Source organism: Pygocentrus nattereri, chromosome 27 (genome assembly GCF_015220715.1).
Source record: "Pygocentrus nattereri isolate fPygNat1 chromosome 27, fPygNat1.pri, whole genome shotgun sequence".
NCBI lineage: Eukaryota > Metazoa > Chordata > Actinopteri > Characiformes > Serrasalmidae > Pygocentrus > Pygocentrus nattereri.
Window position 1 is genome coordinate 9,649,755 of NC_051237.1, and position 13,702 is coordinate 9,663,456.

General features: G+C 43.4%; 1 protein-coding gene across 13 annotated transcripts in view; it reads right to left on the reverse strand.

The window, feature by feature from the left end:
• The window catches only part of trioa (trio Rho guanine nucleotide exchange factor a), a 113,085-nt gene that overhangs the window by 19,521 nt on the left and 79,862 nt on the right, over positions 1 to 13,702 (reverse strand). For all 13 annotated transcript variants that reach the window (XM_017695247.2, XM_037535288.1, XM_037535293.1 and 10 more), the window contains 17 exons: positions 13,318 to 13,484; positions 12,780 to 12,899; positions 8,729 to 8,920; positions 7,477 to 7,626; positions 7,274 to 7,388; positions 5,327 to 5,442; positions 4,897 to 5,019; positions 4,413 to 4,607; positions 3,856 to 3,971; positions 3,606 to 3,672; positions 3,353 to 3,462; positions 3,123 to 3,192; positions 2,937 to 3,026; positions 2,738 to 2,830; positions 2,499 to 2,610; positions 948 to 1,138; positions 685 to 786 (listed from right to left, as the gene is read on the reverse strand). In XM_017695247.2, the coding sequence (XP_017550736.2) occupies positions 685 to 786; positions 948 to 1,138; positions 2,499 to 2,610; positions 2,738 to 2,830; positions 2,937 to 3,026; positions 3,123 to 3,192; positions 3,353 to 3,462; positions 3,606 to 3,672; positions 3,856 to 3,971; positions 4,413 to 4,607; positions 4,897 to 5,019; positions 5,327 to 5,442; positions 7,274 to 7,388; positions 7,477 to 7,626; positions 8,729 to 8,920; positions 12,780 to 12,899; positions 13,318 to 13,484 (2,129 nt within the window). The remainder of the gene's footprint in view (positions 1 to 684; positions 787 to 947; positions 1,139 to 2,498; positions 2,611 to 2,737; positions 2,831 to 2,936; positions 3,027 to 3,122; positions 3,193 to 3,352; positions 3,463 to 3,605; positions 3,673 to 3,855; positions 3,972 to 4,412; positions 4,608 to 4,896; positions 5,020 to 5,326; positions 5,443 to 7,273; positions 7,389 to 7,476; positions 7,627 to 8,728; positions 8,921 to 12,779; positions 12,900 to 13,317; positions 13,485 to 13,702) is intronic.

Genomic DNA, 13,702 nt, shown 5'->3' on the forward strand with positions numbered 1-13,702 from the left:
ACACAGCCAGCAGTGTTAGGTAGCTCCTAATAAAAATAGTTATAAGTTTATAATAGCAACTGTCTTGCATAAACACAGTAAAGCAACATGCTTTGTCAACTTTGGAATGAACCCTTTTTCTCAGAATACCAGGTAGAACTGAGCATGAGCACGTAATCATAAAAACTCTTGTGCAGAAAACTTTTGATTTCAATGTTTTCAGTAGCACTTCTTCTTATAGCCATAAAGGACTTGATTTGTAATCTCTCTATGTGGACTGTGCAAAGTGGGTTTAAAGAAAAGAGGAAATATTTTTCAGTATGCTGTAGGAGGCTCAGATCTAAGGGCAAGTCAAACAAGTTGGCGTAAGCATGCTATCCCACCAGGATTAGTTAATATTCAGGGATAGAAGCATTTACATAACAGCCTTCATAGCGTACATCTGCAGAGAAGGGTTAAAAATAGCCCAGAGAGCTGCCTGACACACCAAACAGAAAGTGCGATAGAGTTGAAAAGGTGAGAAAGAGACCAGCTAGCCCTGAACACAAAGCTAGACAACCACCTCGAAACTCCACACCAGAGCCATGCCATCAAGCACGAAAATAGAGCAAGGGACAACCATAGAGACAGCAGAAAAGAAAGTGAGGTAAAGAATAAAGCGATAGAGAAAGAAGAGCATAAATGAGAGTGAAAAAAAGAGATTACCTTAAGGACAATCTTGTTGTCTGAGGTCGGAGTTCGTCCTACCCACAGGGCAAATTTACACGGGTCTCCCTCCACGTGTTCAGTAACACCCAACTCTGAGGTCTACACAAACAAAACACATGGTAAAGTAAGCAGTGTGCAGTAGTGAACAGTAGTTCACTGCTCAAATCTTAAGTCTCGCTATTCATTATTAACTGTACAATAGACATGTTTTAAGCTGGTCTATGATGCTGCTTTGTTTAGAGTATTCATGGAGCACTTACAAACAGCTTGCTCTTGTAGATGTACTTGCTCCTGCCGTTGGAGTCTTTCACTTCTTTGCTGAAAACAAGCGACATCTCAAACAGGAAGAGGTGCCTCTCTCTGCCTTTTCTAATGAGAGTCTTTGGGTCCCACACCTGGAAGGACTCCTGAAGGATCAGCTCTCCCTGAGACTCAATGTTCTCATCAAAACCTGAGAAAATACACAAGATTTCAACAACATTCAGGTACAAGTGGATCGAATCCAATGTATTGCAGAAATCTGAAACGACCTGTATGCACAAAACAACAACTATCAACCCATGAGGCTCAACCAAGAAGCACAGCTATCCATCAGCCTGTCCTTAAGATTTACAGATTTACAACCACACTGAACACAATTTAATGAAAAGAGTAAAAGGTTCTTGTAATTGTGGAAGCTGAACAGAGAAAGTAAGCTCTGTTTCTTTAGTCTACCTTCTGTAGAAAAAGAATGCAACAGAGGTGCAAACTCTGTGCCAAATTGTGATACGTACTGGATAAGTACTTGATCTGCACAAAAGGTGTTTTGACTCTTATTTAGTTTTTTAAAATCTCCTTGAAGTAAGCATGATTTTGAAAAGCTGTTAGACGGATTCATCTTGTTAGAAAGCGCCGCATTTATTTGCTTCCACTGCCCATACCTGTCTCCTTTATCCACCAAAAAGGAAGATGCAAAGTACACAATGTTTTAATTGATTAGAAACCAACGGATTGTTATTTTTGGATTGCTTTGAACAGAGACAGTATTATCGGTGACAGGTTAACTATGGTAAGATGGATAGTTCATCTATGATAAATTTATTCATTTGTCATTAGCACAAACTGATTCCACCTGGCACTTGCCTTGGAAGGAATGTAGCCTACATGCTTGTACTCAGCTGTAAAAATGATTAGGCAACATGAAAAAATGTATCTTGCCATTATACAGCCTACTTCATTTAATGTGTCTCATTAAATAATGTGGTAACACTGAAAGGTAGACAGCAGTGAAAACCGGGATGCAACAATACGCATCATATTGCATCAAACTGCATCAAACTGCATCAAACTGCCTCAGTGTCTTGTAATATATAACTGTTACATGACTACCATGCATGTTATTAGACTAACATGTGTGTTAGTTTGTGACTAACATTAGATTGTGGCTAGCATGACACATTGGGATACTATAAAGCACACTGTTTCAAATATTGACCTTGTGTAAAGTTTAATGCAAAATGTAAACATTAACATAAGCACACATTTTCAGCCACTCCATATTTGTTTTATCAAAACACTTATTGAACCTAATTCTCAATTTTGTACATTGTTACACACCCATAGGAAAATCATTAATGTAGTCATAATACAGAGGAAAATGTACCAGAACAAAATAACATTAGAACTGCATTTTAAAATAAAGGTTTCACTCAAAAACTCAAAGTTTTGCTCCTGTTTTCGGTTCTGGAAAATATACTGTGTCCAGTTTGTATCTATTCTTTTTACCATTTCTAATTTCAGTTTTGCATGCAAACCTATGTGTCTGCACTCACCTTCCAGCATGCTAAGGTGCATGGCATCATTGGCTTTCTTAGGTACACTGAGCATGACCTCCAAGCCATCTTTGATTTCTCCTTTGCCCTCCTCACAACACGTCAGGAGTTCCTATAAACACAAAGCAATCATCAGCACTGTACCATATAACACTGCTGTGATCTTTACTGTGAGATAGAGTTAAGTCAATGCTGCTGTGCAGGCCAGCAGACAAGAGTGGAGTAAGTAATGTGCTTACCTTGAGGAGCAGCTGATATTTGGTTATTCTCTGCACTGGTTTGATAAGATAAGAAGAGATGGAATTTGCCAGGCGATGCCTCTGCTGGATCTCCTGTGAGGTCACAAAATTATAGTCATGTTAATTGCAAATAAATAAACTGGCAAAAAAAAAACCACACAAAAACAAAACGGAAATTATGACAAAAACTTGTTTTTACATCAAAGTAGGATCCAGCATGCTCAAGTATGAGTTGAGTGGAGTCTGGTTTGTTTTTGCAGTAGTTCACATACATCTGGAACTTGTCAGCCTGCAAACAAAGAAATATAAATAGTTTACTGACTGCTAAAATATGAAAACAGAAAAATGTACTTGTATAACAACATAAGGGTTTCCACAAACTTACCCAGGTAACGAAACAATGGCCCACATCCTCTGGAAGTTGCTCATACTTCTCCAGCTCTTTCAGAAAGATACTGTAAAAGTGAAAGAAAGAACTGTAAATGCAAACACCTATTCACAGTTCATCACAGATGTTTCCTGATATTCGTGGACACATTTCAGTGAAGAGACGTGACAAAACGTATAAACCAAAATCTTGAGATAAAAACCAGATAGTCAAAACTGAAAACGCACTTGTGGTGGAATTCATAGAGGTCCTGCATGTTGCCAAAAATGATGTGCTCTTTGTTGACAATCCCTGGAGGGATCTCCTCCACACCACTGGTCATCTCCCATAGATATGTCTGAACAGCAACACAGAGGAGAGCATTTTATTTCAAAATGACTAAAGCTAAATCTGGTACCAGATACATCAGAGGTAACATCTCACTGAGTGACAGATGATAAAAAATGGCATACAACAAAAACAAATATTGTTAATACTTACATCCATACATTCTCTCAAGTCTCTCACGTAGGCCTTCTCTGTCTGAATCAGCTCAGCCATGATGAAGCTTGGAAGAAAAGTGAAGGAATGATTACACAGACCTAAAATGTATTGCCTCTGATTCTGATAATCTTGGCTGATCGAATTAAAAACAGATGTAAATGTGGGGTGGTATTACTGAGTAAGCTATGCTGTGGAGTGTTAACATGTATGAAGCTACACAGTTAGTGATGCGTAGGACTTGACATACTCCTTTCTGCGAGCAGACTTGCGCTTCTCCTCATTCAGCTCATGGGCAGCATCCCTTAGTTTGACCTCTGAGCCTGGGGCGCTGGCAGGGATAATGTCCAGTTGTAGTTCCTTACTCTAGAAAAGAGAAAATTAAAGTCAGAATCATTTTTTTAAAAACTATAACACTATTAACTATAACTGCATAATGCCAGCAACAACTGTTTAAATATTTTCCTTGAAATATTTTCTTTTACTGTTATTTTGTATGAAAAGGGCCGGTGAGGACCTTCTCCTGCTGCAATGTGATTTGATTGGAAAGCATTCTGAAGAGCTTAGCCAGGACCGAACCCTCCATTATGGCTCTGGAGGGTTACAGTCCTGCACTGTTTGGTGACTGCCCTGGTCTAACACATAAACTAAACCTGGTAATTAACTGATAAGATGAATAAGGTGCCTTTGAGCAGGGAAGCACTAAACTCTACCTGGCTCTGACCCCCCAGTACCAGAACTCAGTACTCCTGGCACACAGACTCAGTATAAGAGCAAAGGAGATTCTTCTAGATCACAGACACATACCGCTTTGTTGGAGTCAGAAGAGATGCCTAGAGCTTTCTCCAGCGAGGTACGATACTTGTCCATGCGCAGGGAGAAGTCTCGGTAACGCTTGTCCACGGCAGTCACCCACTTTTTGATTTCAGCAGCGTGAGCATGACCCTTATCACAGAAGCCATCGGCCAGCTGGATCAGCAGTTTCACCCTCTCTTTGGTTTGCTGTGGAAGGAGGGATGGACAGTCAACAGGGTGTAAGTAAAATAGCTTGCCAAGCCATTCATTTACTCATTTGTGATATAGAACTAAACATTCATTTAAAACCCTTGATTTCAAAGGATGAGTAGGTGTCTATGAATTTGTGACCAGTGGATTTGCTATCAGCAGGTACTTTATTAAAGGCTTGATTAAGTATTAGGTATATGTGTAGTGTAACACACACACACACACACACACACACACACACACACACACACACACACACACACACACACAGGAGGAAACAAATTACCTTGGCTGTGATATGGAAGTCCTCATGCTCCTTCAACAGCTCTTGGGTATGGTGGATACTGGAGCCTGTGGACGTGTGTGTGGATAGATAGAACTCGCCAGTGTCGTGAATCCACTCAAGAGCCTAGGTATCACATTAATACATGTCTTAACACATGCTCACATCTCACTTAGTTCAGTCACCCAACATACTTATCCCCAAAAGCATCACTGACCATGAAAACTGCACACTGACATTAACTCTCAGTGACATCACACCCATTATGTAAGAAGAAGGTCTTTAAAAGTGATTGTGGTGTAGAAACAGAACTATTTATGAGTTTTCCCAGTATATGAGGCTTCTTAACAAGTGGGGAGAGAGAGCGGAGAGAGACATGGCAGGAACAGATGAGGGAACTGCTTTTGTGTGTGCATTTGTGTGTAAGACAAACCTGTTTGGCACTGCGCTCAAATACCACATACTGCTGGCACTGGTCTAGCCTCCTCTTCCTCATTGTCCAGAAGTGCAGGACACGGTTCTCTCTCTGCAGTAACTCATTTAAGATGTCTACAAAAAACATATACCGATTAACAATCAATGAACAAATAAACAATTCTTCAGGCAATGCTAGCAGAAAAACGTACACTTCATGTGAAGTAAACATGTTCCTACTTGAATAGTCAGGTTTGCCATTCCAATTTTGGGGGAACAATGTCAAAACTGAACTCATAAGGGTTCAGTAAGCAATTGGTTCTGCTATTAAAAATTAAGAGCGCCGTTAAAAAAAAAAAAAAAAAAAGAATAGTGATGTTGGGCAACACTTTTCTAGACAACTACAGCTGTGCTGAAAGCAAACATCCACAAACAAAAAGACAACTATTCTGACAACTATTTCAACTATGCTTTTACATCACTAACGGTAGCTAGTTGTCTGGCTAAGAGACGCATACAGAGTGTTGTAAAAAGAAGAGGTGATGTAACACAGTAATAAACATGTCCCTGTCCCAACTTTTTTAAAACATGCTGCTGGCATTAAAAAAGGGCGTATATTAAAAAAAATTCTCTGTTTTGACATTTGACATGCTGGTGTATTATTTTCCGTTTAATATAGAGTTTACATGATTTGCACATTACTGGATTCTGTTTTTATTTACATTTTGCCCAGCATCCCAACTTTCTGGAAACAGGGTTGGAAAGAAAACTGTTTTTAAGTAGGGTTTGTTTAATATGGTTTTGGGATGGTCATTCACACTCTTATACCTGGCCCAACTGACCAGTACTGTGGTTCATACAAGGAACACTTTTTAATACAGAATTCAGTTGATGCGTGTGTCAGTATCTGATACACTGATGTTACATCCTCGAGTAATGGCCAACTAATGATGTATGGTTATTGGACAAATTCATTTGGAAAAGTTTATATTTGTAATTTACATCCTACGCAGCTCTGAAATACCTAAATATATTTTAGATAAGAACCTAAATGTCACAAAAACACATCGGCCTATTGGCAGGGGAAGAACGTGCACTTGTTACTGTGGGGAGTTTTTGAGTGTGTATATATCAGGTGAAGGTAAAGTGATGGATCCCACCACTGGGACAGTACGTCTAGTTCTGCAGTTCTGAGGCCTGACCTACTTGCTGTTTCCAGATCCGTGAGTCATTACCGCACAGAACAGATCAGGGCCGCATTCACACTACACACTCCAAACTGGGCTAAACTGGGCCTAAGTGGGCCAGCTGTTACAACCACAACTCTTATCAAAAGACCTCTACATTGCAATGACTTGCCTATCCATAAGAAGTCACAATAGAGCCATTTAGCAGAGGCACAAGACAAGCAGTCGAAAAGTAAACAAACCTTCCTCATGGAGGCAGACTAACTGTGTTTAGGCATGCCTCCAGAGACAAAACAGCCAGAGAGATATATTCATTTACAGAGACAAGAAACTGCAAGCTTAAGGGTACGGTGTTGAATATGCAAACTTTTTACTCCAGACAGAGGCCTTTGTCAGCAACTACAACCTACTCATTTTCAAGATTTTCTTCTATTATCTACAGCTTTTATCTATGGTACAATGAACTGAAAGAAAAAAAATGCTGTTGGTCTTTTCTGTTGAAAGATTTTCGAAATTACTTTTTCTACTATTTTCTTCTGATCGATTTGGCGGGACTAAATTTGTTGCAAGTGATGTAGGACCTGCCAGAGTATTGATCAGCGCATTAATCATTATATTGTATTTATTAATAAATATTTCTTTAACACAACACTTTTCATTTATTCCATGGCATATCCTTATTATTAAAATAAAAACTGAAACATCTGAAATCATGTTGACAGGGGCTTTACAGCTAAGGCCTTATGGTAAGCGGTGGTGGTGGGGGTGGCTTAACTCACTTTTGACTTGCTGCTCAGGTGCCTTAACATGACTCAGCATCCCAGGCATGTTGACACTATTCCGGTGCATGTACTTGAGGAACACATCAGCGTTTCGTCTAGCCAAGGTGCATGCCTGAAAGGTGACACATACATACACGTGACTCAGCAAGCAATTACAGTCTATGGAAAATCTGGGAAAATGTAGCCTGTGGGTACATTACCTTGAGGAAGGCTTCTTTCTGCTCCAGGTGCTTGCTGATCATAGGGGTGACATGGTCTGTCTCACAGTTGGGGCCCAGTTTGTCTGCCCCTCCACACCAATCCTCCTCCCGCTTGTACTCCTGCTCCAGACTCTCCAAAACACTACACACCTGTACAACAAACCATTAAAGATCACAGCTACTCTGAAATCATCCCCTCTAACAGTAAACAGCTACTGAAGAGCATCAGGAAGACATTGCACATGACTGCTTTTCCCATGCGCAGCCAATCAAATCTGATTAACTCTTATCTTTCCACATCCTACTACCTCAGGTTTCACTGTAGACTTCACTGCTTTATTATTACTAATCTTTCTTCTTGGCAATTTGTCACTAGAGGTGGCAAGTCTCTTTCGCTGTTCTGATAATATTGAAACTTTGAGCATTATTATCTGCATGAGTATCGTACCACTAACTAAAGCATCTAAAAAACTACTCAAACACACTACTAACCTATAGTGAGAAAGCTATATTTAACAATTTAACATCATACTATGTGAGTGAGGGGTATTCCAGGCTTTATTTATCACAGAATTGGATGAGATTTACTCCCAATATCTGATTCAGTATTTTCGGCTAACATCAGTATCATAACCCATACCTGGTATCTGATTGGTGCCGGCTTTCAGCTACTTGGGTTCCACGATAAATCTTTTTTTTTTTTTGCTAACACATGATTTTTGTCGATAAACAATTAAGGGCTGCAATGGGCTGAATAACTTCACACGCGCAGTGCCAGAGTGATGTCATTACATTGGCAGAATGTACCATTTGAAGAAGAAAACATGCTTCTCTGCATGTAAATAAATTCAGCTCAAGCTATTCAGCTCAATGGCCAATTACAACACAGCTCAAAAAATACCCTATCCTGAACTAATAATCTATAAAAATACTTCAAACGCGTTCAGTTTTCTAAGTTCCAGTGTTAAATGTATGAAACAGTAATGGCTACTATTACAACAAACCTGCATCACCATAAAGACAGTTGAAGGATTTAAATATACATTTGTTTTTGTTGTCTGTATAGAAAAAGGGGCTTGTGGCTTACCCAGCCAGAGACAATACATTTTAATCAAATACATTATTAATAATTAATTTCGTGATATGCAACAGCTTCACTGAAGATCACCTTTTATGTTCATATTATGCATCACTATTTGCTACTTGCTATACTATTTATTTGTATAATTATTGCTAGTCATTGATTTCACACCTGTTCAGAGGTCTTGTAGAAGGCCACAGAGGCATTAACCAGTTTCAGACGGTCCTCCATCTTGAGCATTAGCTGCTGCCAGTGGGAAGCCACGTTCTCTGCACAGTCACGGATCATGTCCATGTCGTAGTGATTGGCCTGGAGCAGCGTCTCTGCTTTCTGCTGCACCTGCAGAGCACTCTGGTGGGTTTTCTGCGCACACACACACACACACACACACAGAAAACAGAGAACACAGTCAGATAACACACGGTACAGAAAAAAGAAAAATGCAAAACTCACAGGCGAGACACTGACCCTTTATACTATGTATTCCCAAACTGACCACAGTGTAATTAAAATGGATGACTACAATAATATGACCAAAAAAAAAAAACTTAACTACAGAATACAGGTGTACTGTACTGTGTACAACTCTTATTTAATTTCCAGTCAAAACAGTCAATCCATCCATCCATCCATTATCTTCCGCTTGTCCGGGGTTCGGGTCGCGGGGGCAGTATCCTAAGCAATGAAGCCCAGACCTCCCTTTCCCCAGCCACTTCCACCAGCTCTCCAAGGGGGATTCCGAGGCGCTCCCAGGCCAGCTGGGCGATATAGTCGCGCCAGCGTGTCCTGGGTCTTCCCCGGGGTCTCCTCCCAGGTGGACTCACCTGTGACACCTCCCGAGGGAGGCGTCCAGGAGGCATCCTAACCAGATGCCCGAACCACCTCAGCTGGCTCCTCTCGACGTGAAGAAGCAGCGGCTCTACTCCGAGTCCCTCCCGGATGACTGACCTTCTCACCCTATCTCTAAGGGAGAGTCCAGACACCCTGCGGAGGAAACTCATTTCGGCCGCTTGTATTCGCGATCTTATTCTTTCGGTCATTACCCAAAGCTCATGACCATAGGTGAGGGTGGGAACATAGATCGACCGGTAAATCGAGAGCCTTGCCTTATGGCTCAGCTCTTTCTTTACCACAACAGACCGGTAAAGAGCCCGCATCACTGCTGACCCAGCACCAATCCGCCTGTCAATCTCCCGCTCCCTTGTACCATCACTCGTGAACAAGACCCAGAGATACTTGAACTCCTCCACTTGAGGCAAGAGCCTATCCCCGACCCAGAGAGGGCTCTCCACCCTTTTCCGCCTGAGAACCATGGTCTCGGATTTAGAGGTACTGATTCTCATCCCAGCCGCTTCACACTCGGCTGCAAACCGATCCAGCGAAAGCTGAAGTTCGCGGCCTGATGTCCCCAATAGGACCACATCATCTGCAAACAGCAGCGATGTGACCCTGAGGTCACCAAACCGGACACCCTCCATCCCTTGACTGCGCCTAGAAATTCTATCCATAAGAATTATGAATAGAATCGGTGACAAAGGGCAGCCCTGACGGAGTCCAACTCTCACTGGGAAAGAGTCTGACTTACTGCCGGCTATGCGAACCAAACTCCAGCTTTGTTTGTACAGGGCCTGAATGGCTCGTAGCAAAGAGCCATGTACCCCGTACTCCCGAAGCACCTCCCACAGAATACCCCGGGGAACACAGTCGAATGCCTTCTCCAGATCCACAAAGCACATGTGGACTGGTTGGGCAAACTCCCATGAACCCTCCAGAATCCTGGAGAGGGTGAAGAGTTGGTCCAGTGTTCCACGACCAGGGCGGAACCCGCACTGTTCCTCCTGGATCCGAGGTTCGACTATAAGCCGGACTCTCTTCTCCAGTACCCCTGCATAGACCTTGCCAGGGAGGCTGAGGAGTGTGATTCCCCTGTAGTTGGAACACACCCTCCGGTCCCCTTTTTTAAAAAGAGGCACCACCACCCCAGTCTGCCAATCCAGTGGCACCGCCCCCGATGTCCACGCAATGTTGAAAAGGCGTGTCAGCCAAGACAGCCCCACAACATCCAGAGCCTTGAGGAACTCAGGGCGGATCTCATCCACCCCTGGAGCCTTGCCACCAAGGAGCTTCTTAACTACCTTAGCGACTTCGGCCTCAGTAATGGACAAGCCTACTCCCATGTCCCCAGACTCAGCCTCCTCACTGGAGAACGTGTCGGTGGGATTGAGAAGGTCCTCAAAGTATTCCTTCCACCGCCCAATGACGTCTTCAGTCGAAGTCAGCAGCACACCATCTCCACTATATACAGTGCTAGTGGCACACTGCTTTCCCCTTCTGAGTCGCCTGACGGTTTGCCAGAATCTTTTCGGAGCCGACTTAAAGTCACTTTCCAAGGCCTCACCAAACTCCTCCCATACACGGGTTTTTGCCTTGGCGACAACTGAAGCCGCAGATCGATTGGCCTGTCGATACCTGCCAGCTGCCTCTGGTGTCCCACAGGCCAACCATGCCCGGTAGGACTCCTTCTTCAGCTTGACGGCATCTCTCACCTGGGGTGTCCACCACCGGGTTCGAGGATTACCGCCCCGACAGGCACCAACTACCTTACGGCCACAGCTACAGTCAGCCGCTTCAGCAATGGAGGAACGGAACATGGCCCATTCTGAGTCAATGTCCCCCACCTCCCCCGATATCTGGTCAAAGTTCTGACGGAGGTGTGAGTTGAAGATCAATCTGACAGGTTCTTCTGCTAGACGTTCCCAGCAAACCCTCACTATACGTTTGGGCTTGCCTGGTCTGACCGGCATCTTCCCCCACCACCTGATCCAACTCACCACCAGGTGGTGATCAGTTGACAGCTCAGCTCCTCTCTTTACCCGAGTGTCCAAAACACATGGGCGCAAGTCCGATGACACGACTACAAAGTCAATCATTGAACTGCGGCCTAGGGTGTCCTGGTGCCATGTGCACTTATGGACATCCTTGTGTTCGAACATGGTGTTCGTGATGGACAAACTGTGGTTTGCGCAGAAGTCCAAAAACTGAACACCACTCGGGTTCAGATCAGAGAGGCCATTCCTCCCAATCACACCCCTCCAGGTCTCACTGTCATTGCCCACGTGAGCGTTGAAGTCCCCCATTAGGACAATAGAGTCTCCAGGAGGAGCACTTTCAAGCACCCTTCCCAAGGACTCTAAGAAGGCTGGGTACTCTGAACTGCTGTTCGGTGCATAAGCACAGACAACAGTCAGGACCCGTTCCCCAACCCGAAGGCGTAGGGAAGCTACCCTCTCGTCCACCGGAGAAAACCCCAACATACAGGCACCGAGTCGAGGGGCTATGAGAAAGCCCACACCTGCCCGCCGCCTCTCACCATGGGCAACTCCAGAAAAGAATAAAGTCCAGCCCCTCTCAAGGAGGTGTGTTGAGGTGAGCCCGACTATATCTAGCCGGTATCTCTCAACCTCGCGCACCAACTCAGGCTCCTTCCCCGCCAGTGAGGTAACGTTCCAAGTTCCAAAAGCCAGTTTCAGCAACCGAGGATCAGAACGCCAAGGCCCACGCCTTCGGACACTGCCCGATCCACAACGCACCGAACCCCTACTACTGCCCCTCCCATTGGTGGTGGGTCGATGGGAGGGAAAACAGTCAACCAGCAACAATTTATGCATTTTTCAGAATATATTTCTAAGGAGATTAGATTAGTTTTTAAAATTGCAGTTCAAAAAAATAATATAAAGAAAATGGGACAGAGAAGATCAAGAAAACGAAAACAAGCTGCTGTTGTTCTCAGAACAATGGCCTAGTCAACCAAGAGTCCAGACCTAAGTATCTCTGAATGTGCTGATTACTTGGATTATGAAAAGCAGAAAGTGCAAACAACATCTGAGACTGAACTTTAGACGTTTGGAAAATTATCCCTACATTATGTTACAAAACTGAAAAGCAAGTCTCCAATATAAATGAAAGCTGTAATAAAGGCAAAGGGTGGACATACTAAATACTGGGAAAAAAAATTACACTTCACATGCATTTTTATAATTTTCGGTTAAAAACATGATTAACAGTCTTTTCCTAATGCAGAAAGTGAATAATTAATGACTTGACTCTAAAACCGGAAATAGCCATGTGAGTTTGATAGTAAGAACAAGGCTTGAGCATGAGAAGTTAATGAAAATAGTTGAATCGATGATAGAAGATGAGACAGGGAGACAAATGAACAGACCTCAATAGCGTGCTGGAACTGCTCATGTTCTCTCTGCAGCTGCTCAGCCTCCTGGAGAGAACTAGCCGTGATCAAACCAGCATTCAACATGGACTCGCCATTACGGATCCAGCCCAGAACCTGAAAAGCAAACTCTTTAGAGTGCTACAACACAAACATTCCCAAGAAAAAAATAATCCTTGAGCCGCAGCTATTTCTGGGGACTGTATACAGAAAACTAGTTACAACACACAATTTTGTTCAAGTATACAGATAGCTTTACTGTCTGCTCTGGGTTTATTCAATTTCTCTTAGAGTTGCATTTACACAGGGGCCCTTATGACACTCCACAGTAATATATAGAAATGTAAGTGGGTGCACGCACTGCATCATCAAACATATTTAAATATTTGTACAGAAGAACGCTTCTCATTCCTGATCCTACAGTAACCGTCCCCTGCATATGCTGCCAAAAAAATGCCATGCTGAGTTGAAGTGGGTCAGTCAAAGCAGGGAAAACAAAATGCACAGGGCAGGAGAGGTTAGTGCTGCCTGTTACCTGTTTAACCTCAGCCTGCAGGTGGCGCAGTTGCACGCACTGCTCCAAATGGCGGCGGTGTTGCTCTGCAGCCACATCCAGCTCCTGCTGCTTTTCATGCAGGAACTCCAGTAGATCCTGAACACGTGTAGCCATGTCCACATCCCGATCACACAGCAACTCTACACCTACACAAAGAGACAAACCACACACACACAAAAAATAATTTAGTGTTAAAAGTAGCCTGTCGGTACCCATCTGGCAGGCTAAAAAGGTGGCAGCTGCAACGGTGGCAGAAGTAAAATCCAGGGCATGGGAGGAGTTTGGTGAGGCCTTGGAAAAAGACTTTCGTTCGGCCTCAAAGAGGTTCTGGACAACTGTCCGGCGACTCAGGAGGGGTCGGGGT